This window comes from Fukomys damarensis, unplaced genomic scaffold, assembly GCF_012274545.1.
Source record: "Fukomys damarensis isolate Sample0158 unplaced genomic scaffold, DMR_v1.0_HiC HiC_scaffold_35, whole genome shotgun sequence".
In the NCBI taxonomy this organism is placed as follows: Eukaryota; Metazoa; Chordata; class Mammalia; order Rodentia; family Bathyergidae; genus Fukomys; species Fukomys damarensis.
In genome coordinates this window covers 30,250,780-30,273,753 of record NW_022900947.1, presented here as the reverse complement: position 1 = coordinate 30,273,753, position 22,974 = coordinate 30,250,780, and the positions used below count along the sequence as shown (strand labels likewise).

The window sequence follows — 22,974 nt, the reverse complement described above, 5'->3', positions numbered from 1 at the left end:
TGTGTGTGTGTGTGTGTGTGTGTGTGTGTGTGTGTGTGTGTGTTTTGGTGGGGCTGGGAATCGAACCCAGGGCCTTGGGACTTACAGGCAAATGGTATACTTCTCAGATACATGCCAGCCTTGCATGTCGTGTTCTTTGTGCATGTTTATTTCTGCATAGGCACTTTATATATTTCTGCATATCTGTATATATTTGCCTATTTCTGTGAAGGTGTAAAAAGTACTGGGACAGTTAGTGAATGCCCATCTGTTTTACTTCCTTGGCACACGCTGTGGCATATTTTAACAAACAGGTAACCTTTTAGCAACAGTAGGTTTCACTGGTATAAAAGCTCTGCAAGGGTAGAGGTAGTACGTAGTATGTTTTCCAATAATTTTTTTTCCCCACTACTGGGAATTAAAACCCTTTATATTGAGCTACATCCTCCTTTCTTATAAACTAGATTATGTCAAGGATGATAGTCAAGGCTGAAAAAGTTTCAAGGGAAATGTTGTTGAACAGTGAACAAAGTGTATTGCTGTCCTTGGCAACTTGTAAGTAAGGCTGAGCTGGATCAGGTTACGGTTGCAGATGATAGCATTTAATTTTGTAGTGTGATGAAGATGCTAGCTCTAAAATACTGAACTGAAAGTATTTTATTTTTTTATTTTGAGACAGTGTCTTACTAAGTTGCCTAGGCTGGGCTCAAACTTTCGATCCTCCTGTCTCAGCCTACTAGAATGCTGGGATTATAGGCATGTCACCGTATCTAGCTGTTCTCTGTAAATATTTGATAAGTAAATAAATACAAATAAATTTTAAATTTCACATAAAAAATCAACTAGAAGGTAAAAAGCCAGTATGAAAACATCTTCTCTAGTCCTTTCTGTATGATTTGAAGTTATTAAAATGTTTCATGACAATGAATAAGATAGCCTAGAGAAATACACTGTTTTATCATATTATGTTGTAGGTCTATTTTTGTGTGAACTTAATTTTTATGTTCATTCATGTAGTTTAAATTTGATTTTTTGGAACAGAAGTGAGTTGCAAAAAGTTGACATTTGGATGAGTAAAACCACGGAGTATGTCTGCTCTGTTAACAATGTCAAAATTCTGAAATAAACTGTTAGATCAGGCAGGATCAATCTGAAATGCTTCACTTCTCCTAGTTGTGCAGGTCTGAAAGAACTTCTGGTTTTAAACCTAGGTACCTGAGATTTACCTCTGTAGACGGTACTGGGAGAGCATCTAAGGCCCAGTGGTGTTAAGATCTGATTAGGCAGGTTTTGCGTCCTCTCAGACATAACTGAATGGAAAATTCCTTCTGTTGTCGTGGAGGGAGCTCTCAGGTAGGCTCAGTAAATTGCAGACAGTGTGGGGGAGTGGTTTCCAGTCTCCATTTCTGTTCCTGGCTCGTGCTGTATTTCATCTGGTTTTTATTTCCTATGTTCAGATTTGTTTTCTAAACACAGAAAGATTAAAAGCAGAAAGTGGAATGAAACTCTTTGAGAACAGAGATTTTTGCCTGTTGTGTTTATCCCAAGCACCAAGAATGGTTGCTGACCCCAGTAGGTCTCTCAGTATTTCCTGAAGGAAGCAATAAGTTATTTCAGAATGCACATAGATGGCGGCCCTTACAAGTCTTCCTACGTAGAGCCTGTTGCTGGCCTAAGATTTTCCAGACCACAGTTGTGTTCTGCTCATGGTTCTGCCTCACAGGGAAGTGCTGATGCAGGTGCTCGATTGCTATATCAGTAACATCAGCTTTGTATGTAACGGTATTTGTAGCTTTCAAAAAAAAAAAAGTAATTTGAGTAAAAACAAATTATGAGGGAGAGGAGGAAGTGTTATACTAAAAACGAGAATGTTTTGTTTTCTTTAGCCACAATACAACTAATAAAAGGATCAAATATAGAAAGTCAACTTCAGTAATTTAGCTCAGAAATAATATACAGTAAGTGCTAGTTTAATATCTTCTTAAAATTTCTTAAAAACCATTAAAGTAGGCCAAAAAAATCCCAATTAAATATTCTTTTAGTACTCCCCCCCAATTTAGGAATAAACACACCCTTTTACTCTGTTTTAAATATTTTTAAGGTTTAAAAGAATGCTTAAAGTTTGTAATTCCTAGTAGGAAAACCTAATCTGAATGAATGCCTCACAGCAAATCACTGTACTGCAGAGGGGTAGGGATTGGCTGCAAAGCATACAGTGGCCTTGCCTCATCGGAAGTGCACTGGTTTGTATTACAGCGTCGATCTAGATTGCTTTTCCCTTTAGTAAGGGCTTTGTCAGAAGGGTATTATTGCGACTGGGTGTGGTGGGTCAAGCCTGTAATCCCCTGACTTGGGAGGCTGACGTAGGAGGATTGCCACAAGTTAGAGGCCAGTCTGGGCTACACAGTGATTTCAAGGCCAGCCTAGACTACATTGCAAGATCCTTAAAAAAAAAAAAAAAAAAAAAAAAAAAAAGCGATATTATGCTTTACCTCCAAAAAGAGCAAAGCTGATGGGAGTCCTAACTTTTGGGTTGCACAGGTATTTTAAGAATTGCCAGGATCTAGTAGGCTGTATCCTGGAAGACCACTGGAAGGAACTATGAGATCCTGCAGAGCTGCAAGAACCACTGGCTCGCTAATCATTTCAGAAGCCTGACATTCCTGCCATTCCAGGCAGCTCCCTCTGGTTCCAGCATTCCTGCAGGAAAATTACCAGGCATTCCATCTGGCTTTTTCCTCTTGGCGCTTGAGCCTCTCCGCATACTTAACCCTTTCTGATCTTATTTTTCCTTGATCTTCAACAAGTTTCCATTCATACTTTCTGTGCTTTCTCCAGCGTCTGGCAGTTTTCTGGGCTCTCCCCTGAGATTGTTTCAGCATATCACTGTCATCGTCCTCATAATCTAGTTCACAAGCAAGGGCAGTTGTGGGCTGCTGCTTCCCAGTGAAGTCTGTGCTGTCCCCTGCCACTTGTGAGCCGAACTGAATCAGGACTTAATTCAGTGGCTCAGCTGCTGTCACAGAAGGTGACATTTGAGTCTGTGGTGTGATGAAGACACTCTCTCTGAGCACATGGAATGGCCAAGGGAGATGCTGGATGGTCTCCAGAGCAGGCTTAGCAGCCTTTGGGCTATAGTGGCAGCTCCTTTCCACTTTCCGGGACTATCATTTGTTTATGTCTCCCATTTTTCTGTGCTTGGTTCAGTTACTCCTTCATTGTCAATTTCTAGATCACTTTTCTTCCTTATCTTACTCACCTGCGTACATGTTTTTGCCTTCTGATTTTTCTGCCCTGATATATATTTTTTAACAGTAGGAATGTTATCACTTTATTTTTTTCTCATTGAATTTGTCGGTACTTTTTAAGTATACAGTACAGTTAAATTTATCATTGGGATTTTGTACCTTTACATGGCAGATCTTGGTTCTCATTTTTTTCCCATACCCCTACCCTCTCTTTACCCCTTCCCACTCCCCTATTTACAAAGACTTTGTTTCCATTTTTTCTTTTTCCCTTATTTCTTTTCCCCTACCCTTCCCGCTTCCCCTACACTTTTAGCCTGCCCTTATATTTTCTTCTGATTCAGCTTTATGAGTGGCAGGTGGCACCTTGCCCCTCCCCCCTTATTTTCTCTCTTTGGAAGGCTCAAGTGTGAGAGGGCTCAGAGATTGCTAACTTTGCAGAAGCTGGGTGTCCTTGGGCAGGAGAAGGTAGGAGGCTGAGGGCTGGGTTGAAGAGGCCACAGTCTTTTTTGCCTCCCCTCCTTTTTCTCCTCCCTCTCTTCCCTTCTTTTCTTCTCTCCCTCCTACTCTTCTCTTTCCCCTCTCCCCCCTTTCCTTCCTTGGGCCCAGGGCCTCATACTGAGCTATATCCCCAGGCTTTTTTTTTTTTTTTTTTTCAATTTTGAGACAGGATTTCACCAAGTTTTCTAGGCTGGGCTTGAACTTGCCATCCTCCTGCCTCAGCTTCCCACAGTGCTTGGATTACAGGCATGTGCCACTGGGTGCTGCCCCAGGATGCAATCTTTAAAAACAACTCATTACCGGTTTCATTTTACAAAATCAGGAGCCTGTGAGCTCAGATGTGAAGGTTAGTGAATTGAGTCTGCTTATCTGGAGAGCTTGATTTAAGATAAGGTGGTGAGAAGCCCTGGTAAGCAACTTCTTTTGCTGTATGGAAATCACAGAAATGTCTTTAAACTTAAATTTCTATGAGTATTGGGTATCTCTTACTAATGATGTTGAGGGCCAGTTGAGCGGTTTCTTCTGAGGACTGAGTTAGCTCTGTTTAGTCTCTGAGCCTTCCGAGTAGCTCCCTCCTCCCCAGTACTGTGCCTGTGTTTAGGTGCAGTGCTGATTTGTCTCCCAGGTGGCTTCATGAGGACGTTTTTCTCTGAAGGGTGGCTCCCCTTGCATCCAGAGTCCCTGGTGCAGTGCCTGCCTGAAAGCACACCAGGATGGGCCCTGTTGGGATCACAGGAGAGAAGCCTGCATCGTTAACAGGACGCTGTCCTGGCCAAGTTGAAAATCAGGACGGAGATTTGGAGTTAGAGGACGAGCTTCCTGGAGGTTTTTGTTGTGTGGTCTCTAACCCTTACTGGCATCCTGTGAAATGAGAGGGAACAGATGACAGAGTGAAGTAACCATCCAAGTGTCCCTTAGTGGGTGGAAAGTTGGCAGGAAGCTTGTGTTTGACTGAGTTAATTGTTCTGTGTGTTCATCTCTCAAATGGGGATGTATCCTAATTGTATTTGTACTGTTTGTTTTTTGGTACTGGGGATCGAACTCAGGTCCTTGTGCTTACTAGGCAGGCAACAGAACCACTGAGCTAAATCCCTGGCCTTGTATTTGTACTGTTTACCTCACAGGATTATCAAGACATAAATCTGTTTAGTGTAAGTAAAGCACACAAAATGTACTTACTGTTAGTTGCTTTTGCTAAATTTTGTTGTTATTGTAGTACGGGGATTGAACCCAAGACCTTCTCACTGAGCTACATCCCCAGCCCTTTTTTAGACAGGGTCTTGATGAGTTGCTAAATTGCTAGGTTTCCAGGGCTAGAGTTAAACTCATGATACTCCTGCCTCAGCCTCCCACAGTGCTGGCATTAAAGGTGTGTTGCACTACACTCAGTTTGTTTTTATTTTATCTGACTTTGCCTGAATCTTTTGCCTTGCTTGAATTAACATGTCTGTTCAATTAATAATCACTGAAAAAAAAAAGAATTTCTCTTTGTTGGTTCCCCTCTTCAGAATATCTTTTTTTTTAAAAATTATTTTTTTTAAAGCAATACTAGGGATTGAACCCAGGGACTTTGCATGAGATACATCCTTATCTTTAAAAAATAATAATTATTATTATTTTTTTGGTACCGGGGATCGAACTCAGGTCCTTGCGCTTACAAGGCAGGCCACCCAACCACTGAGCTAAATCCCCAGCCCCCAAAATTTTTTAAATTTTGAGACAGGGTCTCAAATCATCAAGCTGCCTAGCTAGGCTCAAATATGTGCTCCACCTGTCTCAGCTTCTCAGAGTTCCTGTCATCATTTACCATTTAGATTAAAATGGAATAATTCGGACAAAGGCCGTATGCACATTTTGTTGGTTATTTACATTCCTTTTATAATTTGCTTTAGTTCATTTTTCTATTGGATTCTTTTATTGTTTTATAGAAACTTGTGTTACACATGTAGATGTTTTTAAGTTAGCTGTATTTTTACTTTGCTTATGTATTTTTGTTTCATTTTTTTGGTAGTCAAATCTTTTTTGTTTTGTACCATGAATCAAACTCAGGATCTTGCACTTAAGAGGCAAGTCGCGGCACCACTGAGCTAAATTCCCAGCCCTTCAAATCTTTTTTTGACATTTCCCCCAAAAACTTTATGGATGGTTTCTATCTAGCTTGATGTTCTGCTAAGAAGGCCTTCCCTTTGCTAAGATTATAAAAGCAAATTTAAAAACTGTTCCTTTTTCTACTCGTTACTCAGCAAAAGTTATTCTGATAGATAAAGGAGCTGTCCTGACACATCATTTGGTTGTATGATTAGCTACTAGGCTTGTTCTGTATTCTGTGAAATCTTTGAAGACCTGCAGTACTAGATAGGGAGTGTTCATTGCAAGAGTAAGGTGAGTCCAATTTCCAAATTACTTAGTTTGACCTTTGCCTCTTAGATGTTTATATTCAAGACAGCTGCTGACATTGTCCTAAAAAACAGCTGAGTCAAAAAAATTAAAAACAAAACAGAAACAGGTGAGTCTGGTGGCTTTCATTATAATGAAAATTCTTCTCTAAAACTAGATTTGTAGATCAGGGTGCTGCAATTTAACTCCTATGCTGCCACCAGATTTAGGGGATATGGGGTAGGAGGGTAGAATAAAGAGAAAAGACAGGTTAGACGAATGGAAAGGGTTAGGAAGAAAAGGATATGGCAGTGTTGAGGAATGGCAGTCCAAGGTTTTGTATGGGCAAAACCCATCCCTCCATGTTTGCAATAGTTTTAGTCTCTGAATTATATTTCGTTTTCTTTCTTTTTTCAGTTCTGAGCTTTCTGGTCCAAAAACAGGTTGAAAACCACTACTTGCTTTATTAACCTCTTTATTAGAGCTTTGCTGTTTCCGTGGTACACCTGTCCTTTCTCTGTCTGTTTCTCACGTGTTTCAATGATCAACCCTATTGAAGTGAAGAGTCATGGTGTAATTTCTAAAAAGTGAAACTGGTGTTAAACTCTCATTTCCTCCAGAAGCAATAAAGTAGCTGTCAGCCTCAAACTCAATTTTTTGCAAGTTACAAGGATGATTGTGGCTTTCTTTATTGTCTTTCCTTTAGCACCTGACAACAAATGTTTCAGTTTTGTGGCTGAGGTTTCTTTTCTTTAAACAATATTTTTTAGATTTAAATTATGGATTTAAAATTTTTCTGTATTGGGAGATTTACAAAAGAGGTTATACAACTAGGGGAGTCTTTTTTTTTGGGAGACGGGGTCTCACTATGTAGTTGAGACTGACCTGGAACTTACTATGTAGCTCAGGCTGGTCTTGAACTCACAGCAGTCCTCCTGCCTCAGCCTACCAAGTGCTGGGATTACAGGCATGCACCACCACGCCCAGCTGCTTCTTCTTTTTTTTAAAGTATTGAGGATCAAGCCCAAGGCCTCCCTTGGCTCTGCCACTCAGGGGTGTGTACCCCCATCCTCCAGGGAAGTCTTTAATCTCTAATTTAACATGCTTGTTGCTTCATTTGTTTGCTTTTTTTTTATTGGCTTAGACACAAAGCCATATGTATTTGTGTATGTAACAAACATTTGTGTATGTTTGGGATTTTTGACGGTGTGAGTATTATAATTACTGCTAGGATCTAAAAATAATTGCTAACTTTTTTCACAAAGTACTTTTTAATCCTTTCTCCAACAATAAAAAGATAGGTTGTAAGGAAAGTATTGAGAATTCAGGATTATACAGTTAAAGATAAGAAAAGGAAAATATGGTTCAGCTGGTCCTTGAACTTTGTTCTTTAAGTTCTTAAGTGCTCATTTTGTGTACTTTATACTCTTGGTGTAAGTAGTTTATAAATGAAGATGGTTTAGTGACACAAATGGATGGATAGTAGTTTAGAAATGGAGAGAAGCTTTTTGCTGAGCCAAAATTTTGATATACACATTGGTAATCCTTATAAAGGGCAGGTATAATTAATCTCACTTTGCTTATGAGAAAACAGACTCAAAGAAAGTAAGTAACTTTCCCAGCATCACATGGGTAGAAAGCACTAGAGCACAGATTCAAACCACGGCTTTCTTATTCTTAGGTCTGTTCCCTTCCTTTTATACTTCTTCAAAAATAAATTCTAGAAAGGTAGGGAAGAATATGTGTGTGTGTGTGTGTGTATGTGTGTGTATGTATGTATGATATATGAAAGATAAGTGAATTTTATACTTCTTCAAAAATAAATTCTAGAAAGGTAGGGAAGAATATGTGTGTGTGTGTGTGTGTGTGTGTGTGTATGTGTGTGTATGTATGTATGATATATGAAAGATAAGTGAGTGATTTTAACTGTAAGTTACATTGCAAAGTTTCAGTATGATTAATTTGAATTCTGTAGCTTGACACAAAAGATAACAGTAATTAAAGTGAGCATTGTTGTGAGCCAAATAGACCTCATTAAAAAAAAAAGTATCAGTCATGGCGATACCTATAATCCTGGATACTCTAGAGGCTGAGACAGGAGGATTATAAATTTGAGGCTAGTGTGGGCAATTTGGTGAGACCCTGTCTCAAAATAAGAAAAGAACTGAGGTTGTAGCTCAGTGCTCTTTGGGTTCATTCCCTTGTACCACAAAACAAAATACCAAAGAGCATATTGTAATGAGCACCAAATTTTTTTCTTCGGAATTTGGGATAAAGGAAAATAATTTTAAGGCTCCTAGTTACTAGGAATGATCAGGGCTGTGAGAGCTCCTTTTCTCTCAAACTGAAGTATTAGCGCCATGGGTAAGAGCCATGTTCTTCAGCTCTGTGTCTTGTCTATCCTGAGTGTGGGTTGCTGGGTTATCTGTGCATGTGTTGTCAATAAAGACCTACTTGCATCTTTGTAACAGTGCTGTCGCTAACAAAAATTTGGCTTATTTTTGCCCAGCTTTTAGCCATATTCTGAGAATTAATACTACTTTTTGCTAGGCAGATTATTTTTAACTCAGGTAATTTTTTAAGGTAGTTTTTATACATAAAAATGCTGCTGCTACATATATCGAGCTCTGGATATGGAGAAATTATGCAGGGTAAACTAGCGTGTGAGTAAAGCTGGCCTGTTTTGTAGTTGAAATTAGAATTTTATGCAGTTAGTATTTATGAGTCTGTTTTTGCTCATAGGACATAAGGAAATTCTTTGGAGTTGTACCAAGTGGAAAGAAGCTTGTAAGTGAAACAGTAAAGAAGAATGAGAAAACAAAGTCTGCTGAAGAAACTTTGAAAGCAAAGAAAGGAATAAAGGAAATTAAGGTCAGTTTTGCATATACAACTTGAATTGTATGAGATGTTAGTCTTTGCTCCTAAACTTGTTATGTTGGGAACCTTAAGTAAATGCAGATTATAACTTAGCAGCAGCAGAAGAAAAATATTAAGTCTATCACATTTTTTTTCGTACCGGGGATTGAACTCAGGTCCTTGCGCTTGCAAGGCAGGGCACCGAACCACTGAGCTAAATCCCCGGCCCAGTCTGTCACATTTCTAATAAATATAGATCACTACTTTCATAGCTTGTTTTTGTTTTCTTAATATAGAGATGGAGCCCTTTTTAGTTGTTAGAACTTTTCGTTTTAAGACCAAGGTTTACTCTCAGAGCCAGGAGTCCCAGTCCTCAGGTGAGTGAGTGCTGTTAGACTGGGTGGTGAGGGAAGGTTTGGCAGGAAGCTTTGCTTCCTTCTCCTCCTCCCTGGGCCTCAGAAGTCTCTGTAGAAAGTAGGCAGTGGCTACTGTAGTGCATTTGAATGAATGTTGTTCCACTTTATGTAAAATGTCTGGATCTACAATTGTACAATTCTATAAGTGCGCTTACCACCACTGAAATGCTAAGGTCATGCTGAAGCACCCTCACAGAAACACATTTAACCAAATGTCTGGACACCTTATGGTCCTGTCACGTTGACACATAAAATTAACTACTACAGGTGACATGTTTTATTTTGGTTTATCAAGCCATTGACTTGACTGAACTCAAGTTCCAAATTCTTTTCTCCTCTGTGATGGACAACAGCTGAAATCTGTGTTCCATTCTTTTAATCTTAGCTAAGCACTAGGAGTTATTCCATGCACACAATATGGGAGAAAGCTTGAGATTTGGCCGAAGTGTGTAGGCAGAATCTGGGAGTCCCTTTCTGTGGCTCTTTTCTTTTTGAAATATGGTCTTCTCTTGTTTTTGAGTTATTGTGGTTGCCTCTAACTCTGTTCTCTAGTGATGTATATAAATTATAATTGTTCATTTGTTCTGTTTTTTTGCAAGCTGATTGACCTTATGTTTCTGAAGCTTAATATAATGGACAGAAAAGCTCATATTCCTACCTTTTAGTTGATTACAATCAGGTTTTTGCTGTTTTGATGCTTTTTGGGAAAAATTGAGTGTTAGAAATGTGATATTTAGCTATAAAATATACATACCTTTTGCTTTGGTTTAATTTTCCAGTGGGCATTCATTGGTTAGTGGTGGGCTACAAGTTTAGTTTTTTTGGAACATTTTTTTTTTTTAAACAGTAATGGGGATTGAACTCAGGGCCTTCACAACTATTATCCTCACCCACTTATTTATTTAATATCAGGAATCAAACTCAGGGCCTTGCACTTGCCAGGCAGTTGCTGTGCCACTGAACTATATCCCTGGCCCTCTTTATTTTTTATTTTGAGACAAAGTCTTGATAAATTGCCCAAGCTGAGTGTGACCTGGTGACTCTCCTGTGTTAGCCTCCCAAAGTGCTGGGATTGTAGGTCACCCTTTTTCCCTTTCTTAATGGTACTGGGGTTGAATTGAAGACCTTTGCACTGGGCTATATACCCAGACCTTTTAATTTTTGTTTGTTTGTTTTTTTTTTTTTTGGTACCAGGGATTGAACTCGGGTCCTTGCGCTTGGAAGGCAGGCCACCGAACCGCTGAGCTAAATCCCCGGCCCTTAGGTCGCTTTTTATTGTGGAGGGCTGTTCTGTGTGTTGTAGGATGTTTAGTAGTTTCCCTGGTCTCCTTAGATGTCAGGAATCCCCCCGACATTTGTGATATAAATATCTCTAGACATTGAGGATGTCTCCTGGGAGGCAAAATTGCCTCTGGTTGAGAACCACTAAGCCCTGATTTAATGAGGAAAATAACTAAGGACCAGTTGTATAGGCTTTGTGTTCTAATTGTACTATGGTGTTTATAGGTAAATAGCTCTTACAAAGAGGATGCCTCCAAACAAAAGCAACCAAACAAGAAAAAGAGGATCATCTATGATTCAGGTAATGCTTCTTCTGAGGATCTTTAAAGTCTTAAATTTTTTTATATGCCTTAGGTATTTTCTTCCAAACTGATGTTTGAGGTGCATAGCTCTTTGTGAACAGCTCAAGTGAAATTTAAAACAATTTTATTTAACTAGAGTTCTTAGAATCTAAATATATTAATGTATGAAAAGTTCATTTAGTGCTAGAGGTGTAGCTCCGTGGCAGGGTCCTGAGTTAGATCCTCAGTGTGGGGCGGGAGGTTTGTTTAGAAGGCAGTAGTGTATGAGGCATGTCTCGTATAGTTTGAATATTGAATATTATTTACTCATTTTTCTGTATGTTTCGGATCATATAAGGGCCACCACTAGACCAGTTTTCTGTCACTGAGCTGTATCCATGCTCCTGCACGTGCCTTTGATGATGCACAGGCTGGTCTAGAAAGCTCATTTTTTGTTTTTGTGGAGAAAAGCCATCTTTTGTGATATTTTCTTTCTTTAGTTTTCATTTTTAGCTTATGTATTTATTTTGTGGTGCTGGGAAATGAATGCATGACAGACAAGTGATTCACAGTGAGATACATCCGGAACTGTACTTAGTTTTCAAGGCAGGATGGCCTTGAAGCCATGGACTCAAGAGATCTTCCTGCCTCAGTCTCCTGAGTAGCTGGGACTGCACATGTGAGCCACTGTATTCAGCTTAATTTTTAAAACTTTTTTTTTTTTTTTTTTTGTGCTGGGGATCTAACTCAGGCCCTTGTGTTTGCAAGGCAGGAGGCAGCACGCTGAGTCAAATCCCCAGCCAATTTTTAATTTTTATCCTATGTGAATTCTTTAAAAATGTAGTCTAAGGAGACGCGGATTGTCAAGATTTTTTTTTTACTCTTTAAAAAAATTATTATTGTTTTTGAGATGTGGTCTTGCTACCTTGTACAGGCTGGTGTCAAAAAGGTTCAAGCAGTCCTCCTGCCTCAGCTTCTACATAGCTGGGACTATAGCCATGCTACCCATGTACTCAGATTGTTAAAGTTTTTTTTGTTTTTTTGAGACAGGGTCTTACTATGTAGTTGAGACTGACCTGGAACTCACTACGGAGCCCAGGCTGGTCTCGAACTCACAGTGATCCTCCTGCCTCAGCCTCCGAGTGCTGGGATTACAGGCGTGAGCCACCATGCCCAGCTCTGGATTGTTAGTTTTGACAGCAGCAAAGGAACTCACTCAATTCTAAAAGGATGTGAGGATTTACTGTGTCGCCTTTACTGCTCTATACTGTAAGGAATCTGAAAGAAGTACATGCCCCCTTTCTCATGAAGTTTCGAGATTTTTTTGTAAACTGGCAATTTTTATTTTTAAAATCATTTCTGTCTATTGGGTTGTTTTGAGACAGGGTCTTGCTATGTAGTTCAGGCTGGCTTTGAACTCATTATGTAGCCAGGTTGGCCATGAATTTGTGGTGATCCTTCTGTCTCAGCCTCCCAAGTGCTGGGTTTACAGACATGGTAAATTGGCAATTAAGTATAATATAGAACAGTTTGAAACAGGACTTAGATGTGCATAATGCAGAGGAAGAGGGAGAGTGAATTTATGAAACATCTGTTTTGTACCAGGCGCTATGCTGAGTGCTTACACTTTGTCCTGGTTTATAATAAGTTGTCTGGGCAATTAGGCAGTAACAGACAGACACCCCCACCCCAAGATATTTCCGCACCAGTTCCTGGAACCTGGTGCATATGTTAGGTTACAGGGCAAGAGGAAATAAAAGCTGCACATGAAATAGAAAAGGTAAAAAAATTCAGTAGAGAGCTTATTCTGGGTTGTTCAGGTGGACTTAGTGTTGTGAGGAGCGAGAGGCGGAAGAGCTTTTGGAGAGATGGTCTGTGAGGGTCAGAGAATGAGAGATGGCAGCTTGAGGGCTCTGCCTGATGCCACTGCCTTTGAGCTGAGCAGGGGTTGGTGTCCCAGGAAGCGCTGGCAGCTGCTACAGTAGCAACTGGAAAAGTCAAGATGTGGGTTCTTCCGTAGGACATTCAGTAAGGAGCTAACAGCCCTGCGGACACTTTGATGTTTACACAGTGAGACCCACTTCAGACTAACTTCCAGGGCTGCTTAGATAATAAATTCCTGTTTTAAGCCACTAAGTTTTTGGTGATTTGCTGTAGCAGCAGTAGGAACCTAATACATCCCTGGGAAAAGCTCACAAGAGATGTGCCTTGAAAGGGACCTTGAGGAACTGGTTATAACTACATAAAAAAATATAGAGCCTGCCAGGCCAGGTGGGGCACACCTGTAATCCTAGCACTGTGGGAAGTAGGAGGATTGCTGGGAGATCCAGACCGGGCTGGTCTAGTGAGTTCGAGGTCAGCCTGAATTACATAGCAAAACCCTGTCTCAAAAAACAAACAACAAACCAACAAAAAAGTACTGAGCCAGGTGTGGTTTTTTTTTGGTACTATGATCCAACTCAGGTCCTTGCACTTGTGAGGCAAATGGTGGCCCCTTCCCAACATTTGGGAGGCGAAAGAGGGAAGATCACAAGTTTGAGCCCAGCTTGGGCAATTTAGCAAGACCTTGTCTCAAAATTGAAGAAAGCCAACAAGTGAAAAAAAGGGCTGGGGATGATGGCCTAAGAAAAGCCAGACCAGGGAACAGAACAAACCAGGAGAGGGTAAGCTTGGTGGGGGGGGGGGGGGGGGGGGGGAGTAGAAAAAATATGCTGTTACAGTACTTTTCCACGTTTTGTTTTCCTTTCACATACAGATTCAGAATCAGAGGAGACAGGGCAGGTAAAAAATGCCAAAAAACAGTCAGAAAAATTGCCATTGTCTTCTAAACCTGGTAAAATTTTACGGCAGGATCCTGTTACCTACATTTCAGAGACAGGTAAGATTACTGAGTATGTTCAGATTTTGGTACAGATGCAGTGAGTATTATGTTCTGGGGCATTCTTGCCACACATATCCTTCAGCTTGAATTGAATTTCTGATGCCTTATTTGTTTTGATGAACTATCTGAGGAAGGGTATAATGATCTTTAACATTTTCTGTTTCTTTTAATCTTTAGCATTTTCTTTGGGTTTAAAGGCAAGCCACAGCCAGGAATTGTGACACATACCTATAATCCTGGCAACTCAGGAGGATGAGTCAGGGAGATTTTAAGTTAGAGGCCAGCCTCGGCAATTTAATGAAGTACTGTCTCAAATAATATTTAAAAAGGAGTTAGGAATATAGCTCATAGGTAGAGTGCTTACCTAGAATTCACGAGGTCCTGGGTTTAACCCTCTGTTCTGCAGAAGGAAGGGAAAAAGCCAGTTTAGTTATAAGGGAAGTATTTTTTTTTTTTTTTTTGGTACTGGGATCAGATCCTTGCACTTCCGAGACAGGCGGTGGCACCACTGAGCTAAATCCCCAACCCTACAAGGGAATTAAAAAAAAAAAATTTATAGCGGGGCGTGGTGGTGCATATCTGTAATCCCAGCACTCAGGAGGCTGAGGCAGGAGGATGGCTATGAATTTGAGACCACCTGGGCTACATAGTGAGTTCCAGGTCAGTCTCAACTACATAGACCCTGTCTCAAAAAACCAAAAAACCAAACCAAACCAAACAAAACTCTATTTTATCCCATCCCACCCTCCATGTACAAAAGCTTTGTTTCTGTTTTTTCCTTCTAGTTTCACTTTTTTCTTGTCCACAAGGGAATTTTAAAAATTGCTTAATATTAAGTCATATATGTAGAAGCTTTATCTCAAATCATATACTAAGATTATTATAAAATTTCTTATTTTAAAATTACTTTTTTTTTTGGTACTGGGGATCGAACTCAGGTCCTTGCGCTTGCAAGGCACTCGGCAGAATGACTGAGCTAAATCCCTGGCCCTAAAATTACTTTTTAATGTAAGTTTTTTTATCTTGCATGGTAAAGTGATAATCTTAAGTGTATATAGATATTATTCATACTTAAACTTGTGATTTGCACTTTTTTTTTTGGTACCAGAGATCGAACTCAGGACCCTGGGCTTGCGAGGCAGGTGGTAGAACCACTGAGCTAAATCCATGGCCCAATACTTGTGATTTGTAGTTGAGCACAGATATGATTGGAGCTATATTTCTCTGTTGACCTTAAATGCTTAGTGTTGACTCATTTTGAGATAGGATCTCACTATGTAACCCAGGCTGGCCTCAAACTCTCCTCTTACTGACTCAGTGTTCTGAGTGCCAGCATTGACTTTTTTCCCTCCTCCCCACAATACCGGGAATTGAACTCAGGACCTTGTACCTGCCAAGAAGGTGTGACACCGAGCATTGATTTTTTTTTTTTTAATAAAGAAGATTGTTTTGTACTTAATTTGTCTGATCCCTCTTAAAAGTGTTCAAAGAGCAAATGACATTTATAAATAATTGTGTACTGGTCTTAAGATTTCATAGTGCAAATAATTGTTTCATAGATGCGAGGATCTTGGAGTTACATTGTCATATGGGAAGGAAAAGCTCAGATAATGTAAGTGAGCGGTGAGGCCATTTTGATTCTAGCTAGCATTGTTAACTCCTAGAGGAGACCATAACCAGAGAATTAGGGCACAACAAAGGCTCTACCTGGTATCTAACACGTATACTAGTAGCAGCAAAAGGAAAACAGAAAAGAAAAAAAAAAACTCTCGCAGATAAACTTCATAGGCTGTGAGATATTTATTGATGAACTTATTCAGATTATTTAAAGAAAAAAATGTAAAAGCTGTGAATATAATCTTTTAGAAGATTTTAATTTTTTTTTTGGTACCGGGGATTGAACTCGGGTCCTTTCGCTTGCAAGGCAGGCCACTGAACCGCTGAGCTAAATCCCCGGCCCTATTTTTTTTAGAAGATTTTTAGTAAGCTGATATATTTCTTTGACATCACAGTAATAGGCTAATGCTTTTAACCTTTTTTCTTGGTGACCATCTGCTCCAGTGCTGCATGTTGTACAGATGAACTCTTTCTTTATGAGATCTATCCCTGTTTTATATCTGGGCACCTTTGAGAAGTTTTGAATGTGTGGGAGGAATAAATGAAAGCAGTCTGGTAATAGGTTTGTTATGTAACTGAAGGTGTGTGATTAAGCTTTCCAGGGACACCCTGAAAATGTCAAAGTTAGTATGCAGACAGTCATGGCCTTCAACTGGATCAAGGCCATCGTTATCTTGTGATTTTTAAATACACAAAGGGGTCAGAGAGTTTGAGCTCTGATCACAGTTCTTTAACATGGAACTATTTATTTCAGAAGAGGAATTTTTTTTTTTTTTATGAAAGGTCTCACTATGTAGTCCAGGCTGGCCCTGAACTCACTCTGTAAACCAGGCTGACTTCGATCTCACAGCAGTCCTGCTGCCTCAGCCCCATGAGTACTGGGATTACAGGTGTGCACCACACCTAGCTTAGAGAAATGTTTTGAATGTTATTTTCTGAAGATATGTCCCGTTTTTTATCTGAACTTTTTGTGATTGTTAGGCAGTGTTTGTCTCATCTGCCGGTGGCATGTACTTGTAAACGTATGCCTCATGTCTTGGAGCAGCGTGGACCTGTTTAATGTGTTCAGTATTATACAGCATCCTCTGTTTTTCCTTAGAATTGAAATATGTGAAAGAAAGTAGCTCTGTTCTTGCCTATTTTAACATACTTTTTCGTTCTTTGAAATGATAGGTAAATCGGAAGACGATAAGCCCTCCTTCCATAAAAGAGAATGAGACTATTAAAAAGTCCACAATGAAATTGTCATGATAAATAAATACAGTAAGACTTTCAGAAAAGTACAACTCTTGAAATCAATACACTATTGGAAAATTTGGGTTTTTTTTTTTTTTTTTTTTTTTTTTTTTGGTACTGGAGATTGAACTCAGGACCTTGTGCTTGCAAGACAGGTGCGGTGCCACTGAGCTAAATCCCCAGCCCTGGAAAATCTTTGATATTGAAACAATTTTTTTCTTTAAGCTAAAACTACAATATTTAATAAACATTTTCATTTTATATCAGTAATATAAGGTTAAATAAAGTATTTGTGGAAATAATAGTTTAAAAATACAAATTCTAATCCAAAATTGTGTAATTTGGAGATTGGAGCATGTTATATAATAATTGAGTTTAAAAAGCCTGTTAATTCTAAAAACTAGTTTTTATTATTTCATATTATCTTTTTTATTTATCTTCTGTATTCTGATTTTAAAAATGACTTTGATTTTTATTGGCATTTTCTTATGCTATAGTGTGTGTAGTGTTTTAAGGTCACAATGGGGTTAAATCTTTACTTAGTTTTTCTATGTCTTAGTTTCCTTATATATACAATAGGGTTATTGCTAGTATTTGCATCAGCAGTTTTTGTGATAATCAAATGAGATAATGCTTGAAAAGCATTTAAAATAGGGTCTGGCACATAATAAATGTTTTATTAGTGTTGATTGGTATTGTTACGATTTGACTCTATTGTCAATATATATATGCCATTAAAGATATTTTGCTTTCGTTTAGGTACTTAGGGCTTTATGTTGCTATGCTTTAGACATTTTTTTGTTTTCAATTTTCATTAGTACATATTTACAGTACATAATGATAGGGAGCTGATACTTGTACCTAACATATCTTAATTTTTATGTCTCTTTCTTCCTTCCTCACTCTCCTTTGGAAATTTAGTAATAATATTTGACCCATTTTTGTTATAGGTGTGTTACTGGTCCATATGTTACATGTTCCTAGCTGTATGTGGCTGTGGGATACTTGAAATATGATTATCCTCAATTGTGAGTGTTGTAAATGCAAAGTACAAACTTTGCATAGCAAAGAAAATAACAAAATGAAATGGCGATCTGTGGATTGGGAAAATAATATCTGATAAGAGATTAATATCTAAACATAAAGAACTCATAAAACGTAGTAGAACAGTAAATAACTCAATTAAAAAATGGACAAAGGGCTGGGGATTTAGCTCAGTGGTTCCGCTGCCTGCTTGACAAGCACAAGGTCCTGAGTTTGATCCCTGGTACCAAAAAAGGACAGAAGACTTCACTAGACATTTCTTCAAACAGAGCATAAAAGTGGTCAACAGATGATGAAAAGGTGATCTACAGTATTAATCATTAGGAAAATTCAAATCAAAACCACTGACATAGGGCCTTATTCCCATTTGGATGCCTGTTATCAAAAAGTTAAAGACAAGGTTTGGAGAAAAGGGAAATGTTTTTCACTGTTGCTGGGAATGTAGATTGGAGCCACCATTATGGAAAATAATATGGAAATTTCTAAATAAACATACCATATGCTACCACCATATACCCAGCTGTCCCTCTTCTGAGGAATATACCTAAAAGAAATCACCACTCTCAAGATAATCTGCACTTTCATGTTCATTGCAGCATTAGTGGCTATAGTGAAGATATAGACACTATAAGCCTAAATATCCAGCAACAGACGAATCCATGAAGAAACTGTATGTAGACAAAATTGTGTTTATGTTTTTTTTTTAATTGAGTTTATTGGTACATTTTAGGTATACAGTATAGTTACATTCATTATTGGGATCTTGTACCTTTACATGACAGGTCTTGGTTCTCATTTTTCCCTTGTCACTGCCCTCCCTTCACCCCCTCCTCTCCTCCCCATTTACAAATGCTTTATTTATAGAAATCAATATGGAGATACCTCAGAAAGCTGGGACTAGAGGTTCCATTTGACCCAGCCATCCCTCTGCTGGGTATCTTTCCAAAAGAATGAAAAGAATCATGTCACAGTGATGTATGCACAGCCATGTATATACTAGTGGTACAGTTTGTAATAGCTAAAACTTGGAAACAGCCCATTTGCCCATCAGTTGGAAACTGGATAAAGAAGATATGGTTTTTCTATAAAATGGAATATTACTCAACCATAAAGAATGAGAAATTAGATTCATTCATAGGAAAATGGATACATATTGAGGATATACTCCTAAGTGAAATAAATAAGTCACATATGTGTAAATACTGAATAGTTTCTCTGGGGTGAGTAAACTGTAATAGTACATAAAATCCTAATGAGATAACTGACATTGTGAAATGGGAAGAAAAGGGCTAACGGTGTAGGGAAAGTGGGAAGGGTAGGGGAAAGGTAAGAAAATGAAAAGTGTATATCTGTTTTTGAAAGAAGATGATTGTGTATTTTCCATACATGTGTATATGTGGAGGACATTATGCTAAATAAGCCATGCACAGAAAGAAAAGTACTGCATGATCATCTGATTTACCTGAAGAATTTAAAATTTAAAAAAAGGTCAACTATCCAGAAAGAATAGAACAGTGATTACCAGGACTGAGGTGGAGGTGGGACTTGGGGAGCTACAGATACCCAGGATGAATGGGTCTGGAGAGCTCATGTTTGAAAGAGGACTCTATTACAGTTGTATACTGTTGGGGTGAATGGATTTTAGTTGCTTTTGCCACAGAAGCAAAAGCAAAATATGAGTAACTATGTAAGGTGATGGATAGGTTACTCTGATTTCCTGTACCAGTGATGGTGAACCTTGTAGAACTTTTAGTGATCCAGACAGCTTCAGCAAGTGTCATAGGTTTGCCACCAGTGTCCCCTAGTAACCATTTTACTCTCTGTATCCTGTAGCATCAGATATAATTACTCACATGAGAATTTACTTCTAAAACACAGATGTCAGACTTCATACAAAATGTAATTAATTTTTTAGTATCAATCACATGTTGAAATGACAGTAATTTGGATATGTTTGGCCAAGTAAAACATTGTTAAAATTATTATTATTTTTATTTTTTAAGACAAGGTCTCACTATATAGTTTGGGCTGGCCTTGAACTCACTATGTAGCCTAGGCTGGCCTTTAACTTATGGCAATCCTCCTGTCTCAACCTCCCTAGTGCTGGGATTACAGGCGTACACCACCACACCTGGCTAACGTGGTTAAAATTAATTTTACCTGTTTTTCCTTTTTTATAAAAAAAATTTAAAATTTTGTTTGACTCACATTCTATATTTATAAGCAGTAATATATATTTCAAGTATTTTATGTTATATAGCCTTTCATGCTCTAGTATCATATGGACAGGCTCTCCACTTAGTGACAAATATTTTCATTATAACCTTGTTCCATTCTAGAATTGATTTTTAAAACTAATTTAACTGCATTAATTTCACAAATTATAAGAAAAGGAAAAAATTGTTTATAGAAACTTTCATAGCTAACCATTGACTCTAGTAAAATGTTCTTTAGGTTGATCAAAACCCAAATACTTGTTGTACCGGGTAAACGTATTTACTTTTACTGTTTAATGAAGTGAGAGGCCTTGAGTTTTGTTTGGCAAAGATGACTTTTTATTGTGCACTTTCATTAGAGGCTGCTGTTTAATTGAAAAAAAGGTGGGGTTTTTCCTGTTTTGAAAATTTTTTATGACCTGTAATTTAAATTCAGCTCATTATTCCAGAGACAGTTAATAATACTCCTGACATTACAGTTTTTTGGTGAGTGTTTAAATATGGTTGGGGGATGTTGTATTCTCCAGGTTACTATGTATTATCAGTGACCTGCAACTTGGAAGAATATAAAAAATATTATGAGGTTTGTATTATATTATCTTTGGTAATTCTTAGAGACATGCAGTTTGTTTTTGTTTTTTTTTTTGTACCTGGGATCAAACTCCGGACCTTGTGCTTGTGAGGCAGGTGGTGACACCATTGAGCTAAATCCCCAGCCCTGGAAACACAGTTTTGTGTATGAGATAAATAGAAGAAGTAGGTTCTAAGTATGATGGAGAGCTCTCAGATGTTTTCAGGAAAACCTAGAATGATTGAGGTAGAAAATTTCCTTGAAATGAGAGAAAACCAAGAACTATATGTTTGACTGTACTTGTTAAAAATTATATGAATCTGTACCTAAGATTCTGCATAAAAGAAACCAAGTTAAGAATTTTTGAGGTTGGATGATTTAGATTAACATTATCTTTAAATCACCAGAATAAATGTTTCCCCACTCAGCTCCTTGCTTTATATAGCTGTGTTAAGTGCACTTGTACATACATATTGACATTTATTTGAGTAGCATCTTCCTGTAAAATTTCTGCAGTTGCATTTTCATAATTTAATTATTAGTCTACTTTCCTTTTTCCCTCTCCACCTTTGTGTTCTTCCTTACCCTCCCTCAGCCTACTCCTGCTCCTTTCAAAAGTTCCAGCTCATTGCTAGACAAGTGCTCTTCCATTGAGCTACATCTCCAGCCTTCTAGATGTTTGATAGGCTTTATATTTCTTTCTGAATCATCAGCAAAATTATTTAGCATGAAGGGACAAATAGTGTAATGAATAGTTGTTCAGTTACTTAGGAATCTTAGAAACTTATTTATTTATTTATTTATTTTTTTGAGGCAGGCAGGTCTTGAGACAGAGTCTTGTTGTACAGTTCAGGCTGGCCTTGAACTCACTATGGTACCTCAGGCTGGCTTTAAACTCATAGTAATCCTCCTGCCTTAGCCTCCCAAGTGCTGGGATTATAGGCATGCATCATCCAGCCTAGCTTCTTAGAAACTATTGTTATCTTGTATTTCTTTATATTGCCATAAATTAGTGTTTCCTAAACAAGGGGGAATTTACCTCCCAGGGGTTTTTTGGCAATATCTGGAGGCTTGAGGATGCTATGGCGCCTAATTGGTGGAGGCTAAGGATTCTACTACATATCCCACAGCACACAGAGAGCTCCCCACCAGCAAGAATTACTCAGCTTACCTGTCAGTCGTGGAGTTAGAACTCTTCTGTATCTACCAGAAGAGAGTTCTGTGCATGTTTTCAGTTCAGATATCCCATGTTTTTAGTACTCATCTCATTTACCAGCCTAGTAACTCAGTGAAGGCTTAGTCCTTTATGTGTTCTCAGTTAATCTCTGTCCACTTCTATTGAGCCTATGCCTGCCTTTGACCTGCTTGTGATACTGTTCCATAGCATTGTCGCTGAACCCTTCCTCTTCTATAATTCTGTAATTGGAAATCTGCCTTTTCTCTTTTGACTGTTAGGATTTTATTCCTTTAACCTTTAAGGACTTTGTTTTTTTTCAAACCCCCTGGGAGTGCTCTAGCAGTTTTATGTGCAGATTTACATGTTCATAAGAGGTAGATGCTTTTAAAAAATCTTTTGGCTGATTCTTTCTTCAGTCTTCAATATTAGTCCGTATTATGAGACCTGAAGAAAATTAAGTGGCCAGTGGTGAGGGAAGAGAATTGAAAGTGGGGACTGAATAATGAAGTGCTAGAGTATTTAGAATGATTCTTGAGGTTCTGAACCATCTTTCAAAATGAACAAGCTGGCTGGGTGTGGTGGCACACACCTGCGATCCCAACACTTGGGAGGCTGAGGCAGGAGGATCGTTGTAAGTTTGAGGCCAGTCTGAGTTACTTAGTGAGTTCATGGCCAGCCTGAACTTCATAGCAAAACCCTGTCTCAAAAAAACAACTCCCACCCCCACCCCACAGAACTGAACAAAACAACTGAGGACATGTACTTTGCTGTGAGACACAGGACTGTGTTCTGGAAGCTAAGACAGTATGATTGTCTTTAGGTGCTTGCCAAGGCGTATGGAAGTGGTTTGTACTTGGCTTTGATGTGAGATTAGCATTGAACACCCCGCCGTGCATGGGAAGGGGTAGGTGAAGGAGCACGGAAGCTGCAGTGTGGAATCACTTGCTTGTTTGTGGCCTTTCAGTGTCCTTCTGTTCTCGTCATGCCTTAGAACTGTAAGCATGTCTGGTAGTGTACCTTGGCCAGTCGTCATAACCCTCTTCCTAATTTGTCTTTTTCAGTAGGTCCAGTGGACTTAGCGCCTGTATGTGATAACATCCTATTTTAAGCCAATATATTTTTTCTGTTATCCTTACCCAACTACCCCACTAGCCCCCACAGATTATAAAATAGTTTTATTTTAAAAGTATAACTGACTCCTAAGAGGATTCATTGATAATGAATCATGAGGTCTCTCTCTCTCTCTCTTTTTTTTTTTTTTTTTTTTTTTTCGGGGATGGCACAAGGCCTTTGTCAC

The 22,974-nt window shown here is 38.7% G+C and overlaps 1 protein-coding gene across 3 annotated transcripts in view; it reads left to right on the top strand.

The window, feature by feature from the left end:
• Window positions 1-22,974, top strand: part of Rfc1 (replication factor C subunit 1) — an 80,054-nt gene that overhangs the window by 8,670 nt on the left and 48,410 nt on the right. For all 3 annotated transcript variants that reach the window (XM_033758942.1, XM_010625110.3, XM_033758943.1), the window contains exons 2-4: window positions 8,844-8,972; window positions 10,880-10,955; window positions 13,691-13,813. In XM_033758942.1, the coding sequence (XP_033614833.1) occupies window positions 8,844-8,972; window positions 10,880-10,955; window positions 13,691-13,813 (328 nt within the window). The remainder of the gene's footprint in view (window positions 1-8,843; window positions 8,973-10,879; window positions 10,956-13,690; window positions 13,814-22,974) is intronic.